At 44.4% G+C, this 21,143-nt stretch overlaps 1 protein-coding gene across 2 annotated transcripts in view; it reads right to left on the bottom strand.

Moving 5' to 3' along the window:
* Nucleotides 1–4,926: 4,926 nt before the first annotated feature.
* The window catches only part of LOC144159351 (thiopurine S-methyltransferase-like), a 32,705-nt gene continuing 16,488 nt past the window's right edge, over nucleotides 4,927–21,143 (bottom strand). Inside the window, exons 6-9 of one of the 2 annotated variants that reach the window (XM_077690771.1) lie at nucleotides 19,336–19,410; nucleotides 16,357–16,442; nucleotides 9,675–9,719; nucleotides 4,927–6,518 (exon numbers count right to left, since the gene is read on the bottom strand). In XM_077690771.1, the coding sequence (XP_077546897.1) occupies nucleotides 6,418–6,518; nucleotides 9,675–9,719; nucleotides 16,357–16,442; nucleotides 19,336–19,410 (307 nt within the window). In that variant the 3' untranslated portion in view covers nucleotides 4,927–6,417. Of the gene's footprint in view, nucleotides 6,519–9,674; nucleotides 9,735–16,356; nucleotides 16,443–19,335; nucleotides 19,411–21,143 lie in introns of both variants that reach the window. The other variant, XM_077690770.1, reaches the window with a different exon arrangement.

A 21,143-nucleotide genomic window follows, 5' to 3' on the forward strand; every position in this document is an offset into this window, starting at 1 on the left:
GGTTTTTGTTTGCAGGGACATTCACAGGCAATTTCAGCAAGAATAGCCTACAAACCCGAATCAAGTAAATGTGATACTGTGCAGCATTCAAAATGCACGCATACAAACCAACAAAAATCAGCCAGAAACTTGATTAGGTTAAGCTGCTGAGAAAAAGCACAGCGATACCAAAAATCTAAATGTTCAACACTACCACAATCCAGCAAACTGGGCCCTATACCTTAACTAAAAAAGATAAAGTCAAAATGACTCTTTTTGCTTGTTTTGTTTATTGGTTGCCACAAAACACACTTTCTGAGCGATTTTTAGTGAGCCCCCAATCAACATCAGAAAGGCATACCTAATTATCAGCACCCTCAAGGTCCTCTAAAACGGGAATCAAAGTGGAGCTCTACCAGTGACACCAAAGGAACATCAACCAAAAAATAAAATAAAAAAAAAACTGGGGAAGCAGAGCATCTCACACACTTTGCGTCCTTCAAGTCAAAGCAAATGTTCAACTAGCCTCGACTCTGACCTCCCTTTCGGACATAAAAACAGAGGCACAATACTTCTTACAGACACCCATGACTAAGCTTTGGCTAGGCTCATTAAGGGGTACAACTCACCGTATTTGCACGATTCTAACACGCACGTTTTTTTGCCAAAAGCAGCCTTCAAATATGTGCACGCTTTACAACCACGCTCAAAAACTAAGTTGGCTCCAATGCGGCCAGCACTGTGCTTCAAGAACTTGCTGACTTTTAGCTCGAATTCATAAATTATCAGCAAGTGAGCCAATGGCCCAACACGTCTAAAATTATCAAGGTCAAGACAGTTGAAATTTCAAACACTCTCAATGTCCCCATCCTGTTTTAATGCCAAGAGAAACTGGATAAGCAAGTTTACGAAGCACGAAAGATTTTTCGCTACTACAGTTCAGTGCATCAAGTAAGATGTCTTTTGCCAGGTACATGCTGTCATGTCATTTACATCTGCGCAGTAGAATTCGACTCACACTATTTTTTTCAAACTTTCCTACCTAAACTTACCTGCGCGTGAAAATTGTGCAAATACGGTAAGTTATCACCATTTGCAATCACGACAACAAGTGCAAAAACGACGACTGCGAGAAGAAAAAAAGGTAAGGACAAGCACTACTCTCAGCTGTATTCAAAAAAAGCCAAATGTACATATTCACATTTTGTGGCTGCACACAGGTCTCAAAAGACAAGTTACACTTGTCAGGGTTTCGAGATATAAAATACTTGAGTTGTTGCAAAAAATCAAAGTGTTTTACACCGACATTATACAAACTGAAAGACATGTCACGTGCGGGCACGCAGCGGCTAGTTCCGGCTTCGTCTCCTGGGCACTTCCCGCTTCTTGCGCCCGCAAAACTTTCTTAAATTTTCTCTTATGTTACTCATGAATAAACCACACATGTAGAAACACAAACGATTTTTTCGTCACTTTATGATCACCCTAAAAAAAATTACTAAATTTTTTTCTTGAAATAGATTTGTCCGTAGAATTTATACCAGCAATAAAAGAAATCGACCCTTGGGGGTTGCATTTGGCATAATATTTGACCTTCAAAAGGTCAACACTAGAGCTGACTGCCTACACCAAAAATGATAAAAATACGTAGCCTTGGCTTTATTTCAAATATAGTGGAGAGTGGAGCATGTCCTCATGTTCGTTCTCACGCTGACATTTTTTTTCACACATCCAATGTTCGTTGTAAACTAGAGCAAATTGGCAATTAGTGCAACAAAAAGTCTTGGAAGGGTAAAACCATTGCACTGCCCTTATATGAACACGCTGTTCAACACATCTACATTTTGCAATGACTAAGTTCATGGCATCTAGATATGGCAATGGTGTTGAGATAATCCTAACATGACCCATCATTACCGTATCAACCCAAATCCAACGCGCCCCCGATTCTAACGCGCACCCGATTTACGTGGCCGAAAGAAGAAAAAAAAAGACTTTCTGCTTGCACCCGAATCCAACGCGCATGCCATTTTAAGGCCTATTCTTCCTGAAAAAAGGTGTGCATTGGAATTGGGTAAATATGGTAAGTAGGATTACACAAGCAAAAGGTACACCAAACTCATCCTGCGATCACGTTTCCCAACCATGACAATCTTGTCTGCAAAAGTGGAGACAATTGCAAACACTAGTGCTTGCATCACAGACTGTAATTCACCGGTACGTAATAATTCAAGTTGCTTCATGTGATAAAATGCAGACTGCTGTAGCAGGCGCAAGTTCAATGCAAAAAGAAGAAAAAAATTCGAAAGTTTAGCAAAACGTTTTGTACTGAACATTAAGTAACACATAAGTGGGACAGAGCCGGAATATTGCACTAAAACAGCACTGCTTTCACTGTGATGCAACAAACATGCTTAACACTTCCAGATGTAAAACCTTAAAAGCAAAAGCCTTATCAATAGCTTTAGCAGCTGTGACACTTTATATTTTTAAAATGTACACAACCGTAAACATCAATAAAACATGCTTGAAAGTATAACATACAAAATAAAAGGAAAAAATGGCTGTCAGTTGAGTGTTTGAAAGGCTGCTCTAAACGGTAGGCATATATTTCTGTCTCAAACAAACACATGGTCAATGCAGCTTCAAACTGCAGCTCATAAAGTGTTCTACACCACGTTCATAGTATCCTAAGGTAAGTAGACAGTTGGATTCAATTATCTGAAACACGAATCTTTCAGCCCTGGTCACCCCTCCACACAAAATTTCAGTGCTTCGCAGGTGCGCTTAAGAATACTGCAAATATGGCAAAAGGTGCAGCTTGTATGCAATTGCCAAAAGCAGAAAAAAAAAATGCCAGGAGAGGTATTCTGACACATTAGGCTCAAAGCTAGTGAGGTTCCTTCGACACTTATTTTCCTAGGCTTCACAAAACCCACACATTTCATTTCTTCTGCAGTTTCCGGAAATAGCGCAAATGCATTGAAGATCACTGTCATGGCCATCTATCAACCCACGCAGCAATAAACAGGAGATGATTCGTTGCTGACTGAAACGAAGCAGTCCAAGCTCGAATTATCTATTTCTTGATCTTTTCTTGTGCGATATCCAGCTCAGCAATCCGAGTGCAGGCGTCTCACGGGTGGAACAGGGTACATGGGTTTGGCAGCAGTCCCGGGAGCAGGCCAAAGTGCCTTCTTTAGCAGGATTGGCACGGCAAGAAAGGCTATTTAGAGCAGATGTAGCCCCGTTTCACAGCATTATGGTGCCTCCCTAACCTCCCTACATGTCGCTGTGCCAGCCTCCTGCCAATTACGTTTTATCTACCTACTATATCAGGCATTTGTTCTATCATGCACAAGAACCTACTCCGGACCTGGAACACAGATCTTGTACTACATCTGGAGGTATACAACATGCGGGGTTATCTACCTTTGGCTCCAGCGAGCGTGCCGCGCTATCACCGTTATCACCGTCAAACCTCATGCGAGAGTCGAAGGGGATCAGATAATGGGGATCGTTAGTGTTTGGGGAACGGCAGTGGGAACGGCAGTGTTTGGGGAACGGCGAACTCACGGCGGCATTCCGTAAAACAAGGCTTTCTCTTGCATTTCTTCCATCAAAGAGCGGTTTCAGTGCAGGTGAAGCTGAATATAACTTTGTCTTCGCTCATCACGGGGTTGCGAGGGTCGACGAACGTATGCCATAGACTATGTCACTAGAGCGTGTTACAAGGCATACTAATTAACGTAGAACCGTCCTCCACATAAGCAAAGCTAACCCCAAAGTTCTCAGGCGAAAATGAGTGATTACTCCACAACAAAAGTGAACTCAGTTAATTAACAAGAGATGGCAAAGCTTCCAAGAACCTCCTTGTTCAATATTTGCGCCAACGGAAAGTTGCGGGCCGCAAAGCTAGAATAGTCAAATATGGTCGACTAAATTGAAGTTCACCTCTAATACACTACGACATTCCCCACGAATAATATTCTGTCTGTTTTCTATTGATTTGCGACAAGACACAAAAACATTTTAGCTACATTTGGCCATTTTCCAGTTATTTTAGCGCAGCGGGTGGCACCGGCAAACAAAACCGTGCTAATGCGACACAAATAAATCCAAAGAGAAGGCACAGTGCGGCAGAGAAAGCGTGTATTGCCTGCAGCCTTACGGCTAAACCAAAGTTAGCTTCCATAGCCGCTCATAGCTTTGATGAATCCGAAACCGTAACCGCCTTGATGAAACCAAAAATGCTATGTTTCAGCCCAGTTCCCCGGCATGGGGCATAATGGCAATCATACCTTGTGGCCCAATTTGAGTGCTGCAGTGCAGGATGGTGCAGATAAACTGAGTTTGGCGCAACAGGGAAGGTTCGGCGCAGGATGGTGTAGGTAATTAAGTTTGGTACTCAATGGCGCAAATGGCACAGCTGTTTTACCCCTGGTGTCTGCCTTACATCTGGTTCCTTACGAGCTTCTCGTATTCTATCTAGTACAGTAAAACCTCCTTACAAGAGACACTTGGTTATAAGAGACATTTGAAGGAAGACAATTTGGTTGGTTTTCCTATGTTTGTCATGTTTTAGCAACATTGCGTACAAGAGACCTTGGTTACAAGAGACGCGTTTCTTGGGTCGCTTGAGTGTCTCTTGTAACGAGCTTTCACTGTATAGCTTGAGAAATCAAGGAGGTACAGTCGAACCTCGTTTTAATGAGGTAGTAACGGGACAGCAAATTAGTTCATTATATTCGACCTTCGTTGTAACAGTAGAGGTTAAAAATTGGCTCTAAGAAATCGACAGTCTGGCTCGCGCAAAAATACTTGACACAAAAATGCATTTTTTAGCCTTCAAACCCACTATAAACCAGGTAACCCTTACCTTTCTCTTTGCTGCATTTCAAGCTCAATGAACCGAAACATGAGTACGGGGAATTATAACACTTGATGAAACAGGCCTGTGTCTTTATTTATTTCATGAAGGATATGATCTTTATCTGGTGGCTACTCACAGCACTAAGCAGGATGGAGTTTTTCACAGTGTCCACAAACAAAAGGGCATTTATACTTCTGCAGTTTCGGATGCCGGAGGGTTTTTTTCAAGTAGCTTCTCAGCCTCCTGGTGAAACATTTCTTCGTTATGTCCGATATCACGCGCGGCTGTCACGGTTTCCGTTTCGTTATAAGAGTACAAGTGTCATTGAAATAAAGCGCGACCAACCTAAGTTCATATTTAGTTCGCTATAGTTGATAATTCACTATATCAGTGTTTGTTATAACGACGTTCAACTGTAGTACATTATATTTATCGAATTGCAGACAGAGTGCATATTCAGTGCATGTGCGAGAGCATCGTGCTGAAAACAAATTGCAATGAATGTGCACGCATCAGGAAACTTGTGTATTTGCAATTTCGTCAACACCATTGCATGATAATGTACAATTCATAACAGCGACCATTGGGCAATAAGACATCACATAAATTGACTTCACTTGAGTAAGTACCAGAGCTAAGTGATTTTGGCTCGAATACATAACAGCTGTTACCGTATTCTTCACAGAACAATTATTCAGCTAACAAAAAAAGGTGCCAAAAACAGCATAAATTTAAAAAGAAAGACATAAAGGGACAGTGTATATTCACCTGCCTTCAATAAAGCTACATAAGAATTAAAAGAAATCTAAAGGAGGTCATTTCAAATAGAGCCCATTTTTCAGTGGTGCTCTTAAAATTAAGCAATGCAAAACAAAACTTTGATTTGATAAAGGAAGACTAAGTTTTGAAAAGCCACTCTGTTCACACTGTATAGTGGATGGTCAGTTGTGAGCTGCAATTTAACGTCAACTGAATTGACACTGATGCAGACAGAAACTTGGCTTAAAAGCTACACTAAGACACAGATGGTTTCTCCATCTAACACACGTCATAAACACGGCCAGTGCAACCCAGAATCCAACCAAAGAGCTAAAACTGTTCTATCCACTGCAAAACTCCACCAGTCATTGTGCGTCAACTTCCCTTATGAAAAAGTGCAAATTTTTCAGCGGGAAGTGCGTTCCTTATCGAATACAGTAGCTGACCGATTTTCCAGACCTGGAGGGGAATGAAAAATAGTCCAAATAAAAGAGCAGTCCGAAAAATCCATGAGTCGTTACTCCTATGGGACAACTGCCGGTTCCTTTGAAAAGTCTGAAATATCCAGCAAGTCTGAATTTTTGAAGTCCGGAAAAACAGTCGGCTACAGTAGACACGCTTCACTCTTTATCCACGTAACTTCTACGATCTCTCCTCGCACGACAAGCCTGTCGTTTGTATCTAAACACGGTGGAAGACTGCAAGCCTAGCAAACGACGTAATGAAAGAGAAAAAGAAAAACGTGACTCTGTAAAAATCTACACCTCAATTACACGCAGGGTGGCTTCTTCTTCTCGGGTGCTCCCTCAGCCTGTCCCATGCCACAGGGTCTCCACGATACAGGAAGAGATGTGACGGCGCGTCTCCTCGTCCGACTGCACGACCTTCGTCAAGGTCATGAATCCCCCTGGAGGACAATTCAAGGTCATCAGATAACACAGAAATGTCCCAACTACAGTGGAACCTCGATTATACATCCCCCTGTTCTACGACGACCTGCCTCTTATGATGGATCCCCACAATCTCGGCAAACTCCAAATAGAAACAATGCATTAAAAACTCCAATTATACAATGCCCGTGTGCGCACGGTCATACGATGGGTGCTGGCAGAGATAAACTGCTGTTTTTCCCACTTTTTGTGGCCTCCTGTCTCGCTTCTCTTCACTCGACCGGCGTTAAGACTACCTACCACTACCAGAGAGTTCCTTGTGTATACATACTAGCCCAAGCGAACTCTTTACCTGATTTCTGGCTGCTTGTGTTTTCACTTGTTAGGTGTCCCGGATAACTGCACTCTTCTAGCCTAACTTTTTTGCAATACAGCTTCTTAAAGGAGCCATGAAGACAAAATACAAATTGGGTTTATTAGAAAGACTGCGTAGTCCCGATAACAATGATACCAATATCATCACAATCTTCCAACAAATAACGGAGATATTAAAGAAAGCGTGTGAAGCAGTCGCGACCCCCTAGCCAATTTCCCGCAACTTTTCTATGACGTCACGGAACCTTGTTTGTGCGATTGGCGGCCGCCTAACTGACCTGTCATGACCACACATGACTGGATGTCTGTAATGGGGCCTCTAGTTCCATTTGACCGCATCACTTGAATGCTAACGTGCAGTTAACACACTGAAAATTATATTTTATTGTTGGCCCGTATGACGTCATTCTTGCTTATAACATGTCACTGTGGCGCAAAATTTGAAAGTTTTTAAATACTTCTTGCTTTTTTTTCGTTAAAAAACATCTTTTGTGGCTCTAATGGAACTGAGTGAGATACTGAATCCTAGTTCTTTCAAATTAAACGAAGTTGTATTTTCTCTTCATGGCTCCTTTAAACAAGCCCTTTAAGTGAGCTATGATTAACCTGAGGGAGATCAGCCCTACCCACTCAAATGCCCTGCCTACCTAACAGACAAGTTGTGTAAGACCTCGCTAATTCCACATACTAAAATCTGAGTTTCGAGACGAATGAAATGCCTAAAAATTCCAGTTCGTGAATTACACATTCTAGAGATGTGGCACGTAACAACCTTGCTGCGTGATTGATACGCAACATTAATAGCTCATCACCCAAGAAATACGCAAAAAACAAGCGTTCTAGCAGCACTGATGCCTCAAGAGGTGTGCTTCTAAAAACTGAGGTAAGTATGAATACCCGTTTTTCTAGTGAAATCTCTTCACTCAAGGCAAATTCTGTAATAATTGCCCTCCTCTTAGGATAGCAGCTTAACACATCTCACAACAAATATCAAACAAACCCCATTGCTGACACAAGGAAATGGTACAAGAAAAGAAGACGAAAAGAAAAAACTGCATAGGAAATGGTAAGTTGGTGATAAAAGTACCAGTAGTAAGGACTACGGAGCCAGTTTAAGAGAGAATATGAGAGAAGGTTACAAACACGGCTGTCTCTTTAAACTTTAGGAGCACGCTTATCATCATGTCATGCATAGCTCTGGGTGGAAAGCATTTCCATTTCATGAATTTATTTTTAATCTAAGTTGTTTTCCAAATGCGACCTCCAAGCAAGCCAGCTGCTGACCCACCAAAGTTTGAAAGCTTCACTGTGGTCCCCACAATACCTCTAAGTGAAGATGCTTTTTTTTAAAGTATTGCGCGTAATACACCAGTTATCCAGAATCTACCGCGAAAACATTTTAATAGAGGGGTTCTACAAGGTCTACAAATATTCGAGGTCTATGAAAGGTGTACAGATATTCGAAACTTCGAATACTTCACAAATTGTGTGCGCTGTTTTACCATTCGAAGTTTTTGATTATTGGACACCTATGAGTAATACAGCATGCCGCACGACCGCTGAACTTTTAAGCTTTACTGCACAATTGCCCCTTGGGGTAGGCTTTGTCGCACGACGCCAAAGCTGTGCAAAAAGAAGCCTTGCGTGAAGGAAGTGTCCTCCAACTCTGGTGTAGTTTGAACCCGATCAGTTCGCCATTTCAAAAATTACTGAGTCAACCACAATCTTTGGCACACAGTGTTTGAGAGAACAGAGTTCTACCGCAACTCAAAAACTGTGATCTAACAAAGGGAGTGCCTTGCCTGGCATAACATGCCGGCTTTCTCAAAAGACGAAGCTAAATCATCGCAGTTTGGATTGCACGCTTATTCCTCAGCTCTGCATACTGCCCCTACTTTAAAGGGGCCATGCAGACAAAATAAAAGTTTGTTTTGTTCGAAAGATTTCGTGTCTGATAGTGCCCCCACCGCTTGTTCGGCAGCAAACGATGCCGTATTCACTGAGAAATTAATCAATTTAGGTTAAAATCTTGATTCCGCCGCAAAATCGTGTGTCTTCATGACGTCTGCCATGAAGTCACAGGGACGGATATTCATACGTAATTCCAGTGCATCATTAGGCTCTGCAGCCTTACTTACTGTCAGCCGTCCCAGGTGGTGCTACCATACGGAGCCGTTGACCACTGTCTGCCGCTGCTTAGTTTTTGACCGTATTTGCACCTGGCTTGTTTTTGTTACAGTAGAAAGTAATCGTTTCGTGAAACATGGGGTATGCTCAACAAACAGGGTCACGTAAGACAACGTCGCTTATGCCAATCAGCCAGTGTCGTGTAAGACAACTCCAAAGCAGTGGACTGCTGTGTTGCTAAAACAAGCATTGTGCGCTCAGTACCAACAGCAGCGCGCATCGGTACTTCTGTGTTTACGTGTATTTTCGTAACTTTCATTGTTTACTCCACCATTATTACTGCTGTAATATGAGCATGCACTACATTTAAGAGCGAATAGCTCGTTCGGAAAGCTTGTAAGCCTTGCTAAATTTGCGTTTGGTTTTGCCGGCCTCAGCCAATTGCAGAGCTGTTGCATACGACATAATAGGTTCTGTTGCAGGAAACGAGCTAGTGGGTCGCATGGCCATTGCCTTTTTTCCTAATTATACAGCTTATCTGAGTGAAGTGTGCATTAAAAGTGGTGTCAGTATGATTCTAACAAGGCAATCTTTTGAATGAACTCAACCTGTATTTTGTCTGCATGTCTCCTTTAACGGTAACGCAAGAGACATGGTGACACAGCACTTACCAAAAAGTTTGACCACTTCGTCATCAGGAACGCTCCTGGGAAAACCTGCGTTGACGGACACTACATGTGCAGAGAGACACTACATGTGCAGAGGCATGCCACCAGTTTTAGGCTTTGTGCCTGTAGAAATTGCATCAAGGCACGCTACAAACGTCGTCATTGAAGTACTCAGTAGGGCAATACGTCCATTTAAGATGAGTCTGACTGAGTAAAAATATAAAGAAGAAAGGCAAAGAGTGAGACCAATGTTACAAAATATGATCAATGTTGCGGTTTTTACACATCAAAGAAACAGTTGCTAACATAGAGGAAGCACTACACTAAGGGGTTCCTTACTGGAAAACTAAGATATTTTTTTAATGTGGCAAAAGCTTAAGTCTCACTTATAAAGAGCTTCAGTATGTGCCAAAGTTAGCTCGATACACTCAACAGTTCGATACAATGAAACCTAATTTATGTAATTTCTTGCTGACAGTTGGATTACTTGTAAACCAAAATGCCCTAACACTCCTTTAGAAGTGCACCTAGAGATAATGATGAACAGGACTGAGTGTTCAACCTCAGACATTACAGATGCATCAGCCCTGAAAGTGTCCCAACCATCTAGGTTACGAATACCAGATTTGGGGCTGCGAATTGAACATTAATAGTAAAAACTGACTGCGAATCAAATCAAATGTTTTTGAATAGAAATACAGTCTACACTCGTTACAGCAGATCCAGCAACAATAGGCTTCTGATTACAACAGACCATTTCTGTCGGCTCGTTTGGTCCTCATGCATTTTAAGTGGAATGCACTCCACTCGAAATGAACCAAGCCATAGCAGACTATCGGCTACAACAGACTAAATTTTGGGTGAAAACTGTTTTGACTGAATGTTAACAGCAGGATTTTGTGGTGCCAGCCCTTGATACGTTTTTTCTTTCTTTATTTTGGCAAGGAAACTACTATGTCTGACAACATTGTCGGCGTGGAACGGGTCGTTGACACAGCAAAGCCAAGCCAGTCCTGGTGAACTTTTCTTTTTCTTGCGCGCAACCAGTGGCAGGGTAGCTGATTTTGCTGTCAGATAAACTACCATAAAATACCAATGAAGTGCCTCCACCCATGCAAGCGCCTCGCCCCCCCTCTTGTAATCTGGGTATTTCGAGTTTTCGCCTACTACCAAATAAGCCCCCCCCCCCCCCCCTCTCCCCTTCCAGAACCACTCTCTTATGGCCCAAACCAGCGAAACCAAAACTGGCCAGGAACACCTCTGACAGCGCTCTAGTCTATTCCAAAATCCAATCCAAGACCACACGGCATTCCGTAAATTCTGCACATGCTCACCATTTTGTTACAGTGCTGAGTGTGCTTGTAACTCGTGACAACAGTGGTTCGTGACACGCATTTGTATACAGACAAGAAAAATTTAAGTCGTGGAATGACATCACCACATTGGAAAAAACATGCATGCAACATCTCGCCACTTTGGTTAAGATTAAAAAAGGATAGCGAGCGGGACAAGAAGTGTGAGAGTTTGCTGCAGTAGAACTTTGGGAAGGCCAAGCTTCGGCGAAGTTTGAGCAACGGAGCGCCGGTGTTCCGTGAAGAAGTGGATGGCACTCTTTCTGAGTTTCGTGAACGAGAAAGAAAGAAGCGCAGGATGAGAAGAAGAAGTGCACTACTTCGAGGAAGAATTTCCTACCAAGACTGAATATGAAAACCAGATGATTGACATTATGAGCCGATTGTGCCATCGAATGAAAGATGACAAGGCTGACACCAGGGAGCAGTGCAAGATCATTCAGACATTTAATGGATCGGCAAATTTCAAGAAGTTTTATATGCTGACTAGCATATGCTATGAACCACCCGATGTTGAATACACAGCTGAAGGTGTGCACTCGGCAGAAACTTCACTCCCATCACATTTAATACCACAAGCAAGGGAGCAGACTATTGTACTTACCCGATTCTAACGCATACTTTTTTTTCCGAAAAAATAGGCCGAAAAATTTCATGCGCGTTAGAATTGGATACGAAACCAAAACTGCCGAAACAGCGGAAATTTCGTCCCACCTATCGCCATCGCCATCTCAAGATGGTGCCAAAGCTTTTAGCAACGATTTTTCAGATGCAGGAGGCCTAGGCGCCTAGGCTTTTTTATCGGCGTTCACACAAATTGTCAAATCGTACCACTTGCGTGCTTGATAAAAGCAATGACAGCAGTGGCAACGATGGTGTGCCGCTTTCACGAGTGGCTTACGAGTGGCACTCACGCGTTCAAAACGAGCAGTCGGCTGAAGCGTGCGCCTCTGGAGAAGCTCGCGGTATGGGCGTGCGAGGCGTGAGCTACGATCCCATGGACCATTCAGAAGTGTGGCATCGCAAAAGCACTTGACGGCACCGAGAATGAGATGTTGTAGTCAACGGAAAGTGACAAGTAGCTCTCGGAGAGTGACGAGGAGTAATATGAGTGAGATTACTTCAGGAAATAAAGCGCCCCTTTCTTCCGCATTCGTTTTTCTGGGTCACAAAGTTCCGTGTGCGTTACAATCGGAAATGCAAGTTTTTTCTTTTTTTTTTTGCCAAAAAAAAATCAGGTGTGCGTTAGAATTACCCAGTTAGAGTGCGCGTTAGAGTTACCCCAGTAACACACGTTGAAGTCGGTGACGCCGAAGTGCCTGCCTGCGGCGCGGTTGCCGTGTTCGATCGCGTACCCTATCGCTTTCAATTTGAAAGCAGCAGTGTAGCTGGTGTTCTTCCCCATGGCGAGCGGCACCAAGCACAAAACAAAGAGATCAAAAAGTTCTTAAAATGGCAGCGAGCTATCCACCATTGACGCGTGTGACTCACTGACTGCTGCTGCTCAACGACGGGACCACGACAACGACACGACAGCGGGCTGCGCGAACGCCGTCTAGTTGTACGCACGCGAAACCGGCTCAAGGACAGTGAGTAGCGTGTTAGGGTGCCTGTTAGGGAGTAGCCATGCAGGTTGTTAGGGCGCCTGGATGGCCTTGGATACACAGCGCTCTCTGCCGAACGGAGAGGCGGCGGGGAAGGCCGCGCGTTGGAGAGCGCGTGCACCATGCGGGTTTCGCGAGCAGGCAACTTTCGCCGCTGCAAAGTTGGGGGTGCGAGGATTATGCGAGGAACCAAAAAATCTAAGTTTTGGTGGCTCACATTAGGGGTGCAAGGATTACGCGAGTGCGAGGATTACGCGAGTAAATACGGTATAAGACTATTGTGCAGCTTCTGCTTCACTTTGGCCGGCTGGCTGAATCGAGTCACAGACAGACAGACAAGCAGGCAGGCACTAAACATCTCTTTTAAATCCCCTGTGAATACAACTGAGGAATTCGTATCAGAGTTCAATACCATACAAGACGGGATGCGAATTTCAACCTGGATACGTCGTCTGCACCAAAGCAACCATCATGCACCCTAAAGACGGCTCTTACGGCTCTCTGGCCAGCTGACTGTTTCAGTAGATTTGGCAGTAACGGCTTTAATGTATGTTGTGGTCAGAGCCTGTGCGGTCTATTATTTGACGGATAGACACTCATAGTACCTTCAGGTTCCAGTGTTCAAGGGTGACTGGTTAGCTTCATTTATCTGTGGTGCGGGGAGGATGTTAAACTTGTTGCAAAGGAAAATCATCTAGATGAACCTGACGAAAGGTCACCGGAACAACTGGGCTCAGCTGTTGAAGAAGAGAAGGCAGACGAGCAACTTTCGGACGCGATGTTAGTACCGTATTTATTCGAATATAAGGCGAGGTTTTTTTCCGAAAACCCTCGCCTTATATTCGAGGGCGGGCTCCGAGATCAGGAATGGCGCGTCGCGGGAAGTCATAAAAAGTCAAAAACAGCCAGAAAAAATCCAGTATGTTTCAATCCACAAACCGAGTCAAAACCGCAGCCATATTTCTTTCTCTATGCCGCAGCCAGTTTACCACGTGCGCTTCGCCGCTTGCATGTGCTTGTCTTTTGTGTTCCCTCGCTGGTGTGCGTGTAGCGGCAGCCTCCCGTGACAACTGTTAGAGTGTGCTCTACCTTCGTTCGGCGAGGCATTTGACTGGATTACCGTAAAAACCCGCGTATAATACGAGGTTTTTTCCCAAATTTTACTATCTAAAACTTGGGCCTCGTATTATATGTGGATCCCAAAGCTTTCAGCCTAAAATTTGCACTTTCGGTTTCAGCGGAGGGTGCGCCATCTTGCGGTGGCGTTAGCTGGCTGCTGCTTCTCAGCCGGCGCCATTCTGATTGTTTTGACCACGCGAAGGATCTCGGCACGTTCACCGCAAGTCTATCGCGATGTTGGGTGCACCAAAACAGTATTCGGCTGCAATTAAAAGAAAAGTTATTTTATGCGCCGAGACCATCAGGAATTGCGCCGCAGGACGGCAGTTCGGCGTCACCGAAGGCAGCATTCGTGGGTGGAGAAAGGAACTGGTGCATGACTGGATAAAGTCTGTGCGGTGTCGGCGGCCTGGAGCACTGTTGGGGATTCCCGTCAGTGCTCGTGTTGGACGCCTAACGCTGCCACCTGGCCGATTCCGTGAAGAAGTTGTAGCGCGAACGCCGCACCGAACTCATTGTCATTCCAGGAGGAATTACATCCCAGCTGCAACCGCCAGACGTTTGCATCAACAAGACTTTCAAAGACTGCATCAAGTCCTGCTACCAAGAGTGGATGAGGTGAGGAGACCCGTAAGTGACAGCTACCGAATGGCTGACGCGGGTTTCTCCAGCGGTGCTTTGTGGCTGGATCGCGGATGCGTGGGCCAGCATCCCAGAGGAGCTCGTCAGTCGCTCTTTTAAGAAATGCGGCATCTCGAACGCCCTTGATGGCACTGAGGACCACTTTCTGGGGGAAGACATTTCCGACAAGGCGACTTCAGGAGACAGCGGCAGCGAACCTGACTATGACTGAACGGACGTCGGGAGATAGTACCACCGAAAACTGACAATGACTGAACGGAAACTGCAGTGCAAATAAGTGTTTTCTGTGCTCTTTACCTCGCATTATATGCGGATGAAAACTTTTTTTCTGATTTTGATGTCCCCGAATTACACCTCGTATTATACGCGGGTCCGTATTATACGCGGGTTTTTACGGTACCTATGGGAACCTTTCCGTTGTGACTAGTGATCATGGCAAGTCGTCGTCGTCATTACGATGCGGCATTAAAGAAAAATGTGATTACCGATGCCGAAGCTTTGGGCAACTGCGCTGCAGGTCGGAAGTACAGCGTCCCAGAAAACAACGTGCGTCGTTGGAGAAAAGAGAAGGGGGCCCTCTTTGCCTGCGCTGCGACGCGGAAAGCTTTCCGAGGACCGCGCAAAGGTGTGTTTCCCGAAGTGGAGGCTAGTCTGACTGAATTCGTCACACAAACCAAGAGCCGTGACTTGACTGTGACAACGGAAATGCTACAGATGAAAGCCCGAGAGTTCGCAAAAGATCGCAGCATCTCCGGGTCGCAGTTCAAGGCCAGCCGAGGCTGGGTTCAGAAGTATATGAAGAGAGCCGGTTCTCACTTAGAAGGCGGACTTCTATTACGCAAAAGCTTCCCCGTGACTACGAAGAAAAGCTGCTGTCTTTTCAGCGCTACGTCATCGGACTGCGAAGAGAGCGCAACTTCCTCCTCGGCCAGATCGGAAACGCGGACGAGACCCCGATATTTTTTGAAATGCCATCGGCGCAAACGGTACACACAAAAGGTGATCGCCAAGTACGCATACGTACCGCAGGGTGCGAAAAAGCGCGGATCACCGTAATGTTAGCGTGCACCGCCGACGGGCACAAGCTGCCGCCTTACGTGGTGCTGAAGAGGAAAACGATGCCTAAAAACGAAAATTTCCCAAAGGGTGTGCACATCCGCTGCCAAGAAAAAGGCTGGATGACTGAGGAGCTCGTCATCGACTGGATTACAACTGTGTGGTGCCGGCGCCCCGGGGCACTGTTGGCTCGCCGATCGATGCTCGTCCTTGACGCTTTTCGGGGACATCTGAATGAGGGGGTCAAGAAAAAGCTACAGGAAGAAGCCACTGATCTGGTTGTCATCCCCGGAGGCATGACGAGCCAACTGCAGCCACTGGACGTGTGTATTAACAAGCCTTTTAAGGACCATGTAAGACGCCTCTACAACGAATGGATGGCCTCCGACGAAACGGCCTTGACACCGTCGGGCCGTTTGAAGCGTGCATCTCCGTCGGTAGTGGCTCGCTGGATAGCCGACGCTTGGGCAGCTATACCCGACGCTATGGTGGCAGCTTCTTTCAAGAAGTGCTGCATTTCTAACTCGCTGGACGGCACTGACGACAACGAAGTTTGGGAGTGCAACAGTGATAAGGACAGCAGTGATGCTTCATACGATGACAGCTCGTGATTATGTGGTATCGCGGCTGAATTTTGCAATCTTCAAAGGTAGGAATTTGAATAAAGTTTCTGGCGGGATCTCTCGCCTTATATTAGTGTGCAAACTTTTTTTCCTTTTCTCCAGTCCTTCAACTCCCCCCTCGCCTTATAATCGTGACCGCCTTATATTCGAACAAATACGGTAGTATCAAGCAATTCAGTCTGTAAATAAAGATTTTCTTTCTTCACGGCAGCTTCAGGCTCCTTTCGTCTACACAGCAGGACCTTGAGACACCGCAGATTTCTTTCAGAAGCCAAAAATGCGAGCTCACCTTTATAAGAGGAGTCTTCGTAGACCACCGTGCAAAGCGCAAAGGAAAAGCCGGGCGAGAGAAGCGACCTGATGACACTTGCATACCTGCGCACGTTAAAACGAGAACACAGAGCGTCATTACAATAGAACCCCATTTTTGAGGCTCAGGACACCTTTATGTAATGCAGCTGTGACACCAAGTTGTGAAATCCCCCCCCCCCCCCTCTTTTGCTCCTGCACATCCCACCACCCAATTCTTTCCGGGAGAAGAAAACTGTGCGCATTTGATGAAGTCTAATATGGGGGAAGCGAGATTCCTTAAAGGAGCCATGAAGACAAAATACAAGTTCGTTTTATTCGAAAGCTTTCATGTTTACATTGCCCCCAGCACTTGTCCGGATACAAGTGATGCTTTATTCACTGAGAAATTAATCAACTTAGGTTCAAATTTTGATTTTCCCACTAAATCATGTGTTTTCATGGTCTTGAATGACATCACAAGAACCGACTGCTCTGCAGCCTAGGATCTCTTGATTAACGCGTCCGCCGTACAAAGTGGAGACACGTGTACTCTGGCGCCGCCATTTTGGGGCACTCGCTCGCCACCGAACCAAGTCATTGTATCAAATCCGCGCTAAAATGATCGCCGCAACGCGGTTTACTGGTGAAGTTTCACTCATCTTATCTGTTTCGCGTTGCTGGGTCTTGTGGGAAACGAAAAGAACAACGCGTTGAGCACGCTGACCCAACTGCAGCGGCATGAGACCGTTCAAAGGGTGTCTCCACCCTGTACAGCGGCGCTGGCATTGAGGTCTTCGCGTGTTTGTTTACGTTACGGAACCTAGATGGCGGCACCATACCATGGTAAACCGTTTTCTCCCTTTGGTTTTTGTTCTTGACCGTATTAAAACCTGGCTTGTTCTTGTTCCAGGAGAAAATATAGTGCTCGCTCGACAAATATGGTCATGTAAGTCACCGTTGCTTGCGTCAATTGGCCAGTGTCGTCTCCAAAGCCCCGCAGTGCTGTGCAGCTAAACCAAGCATAGTGCGTGCAGTTCCAACAGCAGTACGCACCAGTACTTCTATATTTACGCGTGCTTTCGTAACTTCCACTGTTTATACCACCATTCTTATTGCTTTAAAAGTATGTGCCCTAAATTTAAGCGCAAATAGCTCGTTCAGCAAGCTTATAAGCCCAGCCTAATTTGCGTTTGCTTTTGCCGGCCTCTGCCAATCGCAGAGCAGGCTGGTATGACATCATAGGTTCTGTTGTGGGGAATGAGGGAGTGGTTCGCAAGGCCATTCCCTTTTTTCCTAATTATATCGCTTATTTGAGCGAAGTTTACGTTAAAACTGGTGTCAGCATGATTCTAACGAGGCTGTCTTTTGAATGAACTGAACTTGTGTTTTGTCTTCGTGGCTCCTTTAACAACTACTCCAAAATGAAGGCCTCTTGGCTGATTCTGGACCAATTAAACACAGCTCATTTCTTCTCGCTTCTACGATATTTGTTTTGTACCCTATTTTCTTTTCTTCTTCACTAACAAACCAAAGCTTCCTGGTTGAGGTTTTTGTTTATCAGCCTACTCAGCTCCACGCCCACCCACATCTCTTTGTTTCTTAGATTGAAGTAGAGTTTGTTTAACTCGACCTTTTCTTCTCCTTTCTCTTTCTTTTCTCCCCTGACTAATGTTGACCATTTTCTCGCCCTGACGGTAGCACCTGTCATTTTTCGGGAGAAGCATAACCTTTGGCAGTCGATACTAATTTCTTTAATGCTCCCTCCAAGTATAACCCAAGCTTCGGAGCATAAAGAGCAAAAACCATGCATTTTTCGTGTCTGCTTCAGCTGAATTTTTGTTCGGACTAATACATGAGTATGTACTTCCATTTAAAACTACGATATTGCTTTGAAAGTAACAATGTGTGCTTTTGTTGTTTTTAACTGCGTTACTTTCATTTATGACTTTGGTTAGCTTCCCCACTTTCCTTCAACAAACCTACAGTTTGCCACGCATTGGGTAGCTGGACAAAGTGTTTGGGCCTCTCCTTGCACCAAGGGAACCAACCGTACCCTCAAACAGTTTTAGTCCGGTGTTCTATTCAACCCATGTTGTATCAAGAGTCTTTGCAACAAGTTGGACGCGATTGGTGCTGTGTTTTGATGTCGACTGATCTTTTGGCATAACAAAACTAGATGTAAAATCAGGGAGAGCATTTACAAGATGTTTTTCTATTACTATTCATAATTTCACAGTAGAAGTTATGTATCATGGGTGCTACTGTTATTATCTGACGAGGCATACAGCTAGAAGGTCTGAAAAAAGATAGCATATAGGCTTCAAGAGCAACAAAGGCAAAAAAAAAAAAAAGACACACTGAGTAAGGTATTGTTGTAACTGCTTACCACTTTCATAATACAAAGCAACAGCCAGTTACCTGCCACTTAAAATTGCATAACCTCGCTGTATTTTGTTTGGAATAACTACATATGCCAATTTTTGGGAGCTGGGCCTGCTGATCTTCTTTTGTGCTGTTCTCCGGAAAGCAAAAATACTAATGCATTGCAACTCCTCCACACCCCCCCTCGGAATCGCTCATGTGAGAATGTTCATCATTAGTCCCTCGGTTAAGGGGCAAGGGGGGGATGCCACTTTTGTTGAACTGTTTCGAACAAAAGCTTTCTTCATTGTTTTTGTTTTAGGAGGAGTAAAAAATTTTAAACTTCTTGACCTTCACATTTGCGCAATTTAGGAGTACGTAACACATTATAAATTCAGAATCGGTGATTGACAGTAATAGGTTGCCTTAATTTCTTGCTCCTTCATAAAAAGTGGAGAGGACAGAAGAAGCACAGTTCGGAAATATGTTTAGTTTCCCTTGATGTAGCATGCTCATTCTCTCAAAAAGAAGGTGATAACTGCAGCATAAGAGTTGGACATTGAAGACTACCGTGCTTCATCTCAAGTTTGAGACAACTCGTCATGTCACTGCTTACCTCGACCGCTCTTCATCATTCACAGCCACGAGAGCCCCGCGATCCCAGACGATATCCATTGTTCCAGCGCAGTCCCTGGGAATAAACAAAAGTTACTGCTTGTTACAATGTTAAAGTGAACACTTTTCCCCGAAACGGCAACTGAAATGCAATTCGTACAGTAAAGCATCGTAAGATTGGTCTGAACAGTATTACAAACAATACAGGTTTCAACGCAACATTCCAACATTATCTGGTAGCTTGCTAGTGCAACAATATCGTGGTGAGAGCAGAATTAGAGGATACTCCATATTCAAGGTGCATGGCTAGCCAGAGGTCGGCAAACTCACTCATGAGTCCACTCACTCAGACTCATTTGGACTCAAACTCACGTGTGAGTTTGAGTTTGAGTGAGCGCGAGGCTAGTGTGGCATGGTGAGTTTGAGCTTGAGTGAGTTTCAGCCGAGTGATCACGACTGAGTTTGAGTCCGATTGAGTTTGAGACCATTTTGAGTTCTGAGTACATTTTGAGTTTGAGTCCATTTTGAGTTCTGAGTACATTTTGAGTTTGAGTCCATTTTGAGTTCTGAGCACATTTTGAGTTTGAGTCCATTTTGAGTTCTGAGTACATTTTGAGTTTGAGTCCATTTTGAGTTGTGAGTACATTTTGAGTTTGAGTCCATTTTGAGTTCTGAGCACAATTTGAGTTTGAGTCCATTTTGAGTTCTGAGTACACTTTGAGTTTGAGTCCATTTTGAGTTCTGAGTACACTTTGAGTTTGAGTCCATTTTGAGTTCTGAGTACATTTTGAGTTTGAGTCCATTTTGAGTTCTGAGTACATTTTGAGTTTGAGTCCATTTTGAGTTTGAGTTCATTTTGAGTTCTGAGTACAATTTGAGTTTGAGCTCATTTTGAGTTCTGAGTACATTTGAGTTTGAGTCCATTTTGAGTTTGAGTCCATTTTGAGTTCTGAGTACATTTTGAGTTTGAGTCCATTTTGAGTTCTGAGTACATTTTGAGTTTGAGCACATTTTGAGTTTGATTACATATTGAGTTTTGAGTACATTTTGAGTTCTGAGTAAATAGGAGTTTTAATTCCATTTGGGGTTTGAGTACATATGAGTAGCCTAGCAGGCAGCTATTGTTGGCTGTTAAGTTTCATGCGTCACTGTGGGCTCGGAATTCAAGTTACCTGCGGGTATGGCACCAATCGCGATCTGCATGATCGGTTGGGAGGGAGGTGGTGTCTGATTTTTTTTAGTTTCTTGTTGAATTTTTATGGCCATAAGCACTTGCTGTATACCTAATTTTCGCGGCTGGGCGCGTGAGTGATAATTGACTGGTGAGGTCATAAAAAAGGGTTGTCTTAACTTTTCCTCCTGACGGATCCACTAAGAGCGTGGGAAAGGGTGGTGGGAAAGCACACGGCGGCGCTGGCGTGCTGGTTGTTCGCCTGCTACTGTTAACGGCTTGATATACTAGGGGTCACAAAGGAAGAGGTGAGAGCCGGGGGAAATGTGGGCGGGGGCTGTCCTTTCTACTGTTTCAAATGAATTAGCTGAATTGACTGGGCAACGCCCCTTAAGACAGAATAATGACCACATTAGATTGGGTGAAAAGTGAAACTGATGAGGCTAAGGCGTGTAAGGTATCAAATGAAAGGTCCGGATTAACGGAATCACGCGGGGTAAATAAAAAAATGCTTCCTGATTGTAGTCATCAGGCAGTCATAATGAGTCATAGATTGGGTTAAAATTCAAAATGACGCTGCGAGGGCATGTGGGGATTCAAATTCAAGGTCTCGATGTGGGGAATCATTCGGGACGAAC

Source organism: Haemaphysalis longicornis, unplaced genomic scaffold (genome assembly GCF_048455015.1).
Source record: "Haemaphysalis longicornis isolate Haplotype H1 unplaced genomic scaffold, Haemaphysalis longicornis Haplotype H1 scaffold_10, whole genome shotgun sequence".
Lineage (NCBI taxonomy): Eukaryota > Metazoa > Arthropoda > Arachnida > Ixodida > Ixodidae > Haemaphysalis > Haemaphysalis longicornis.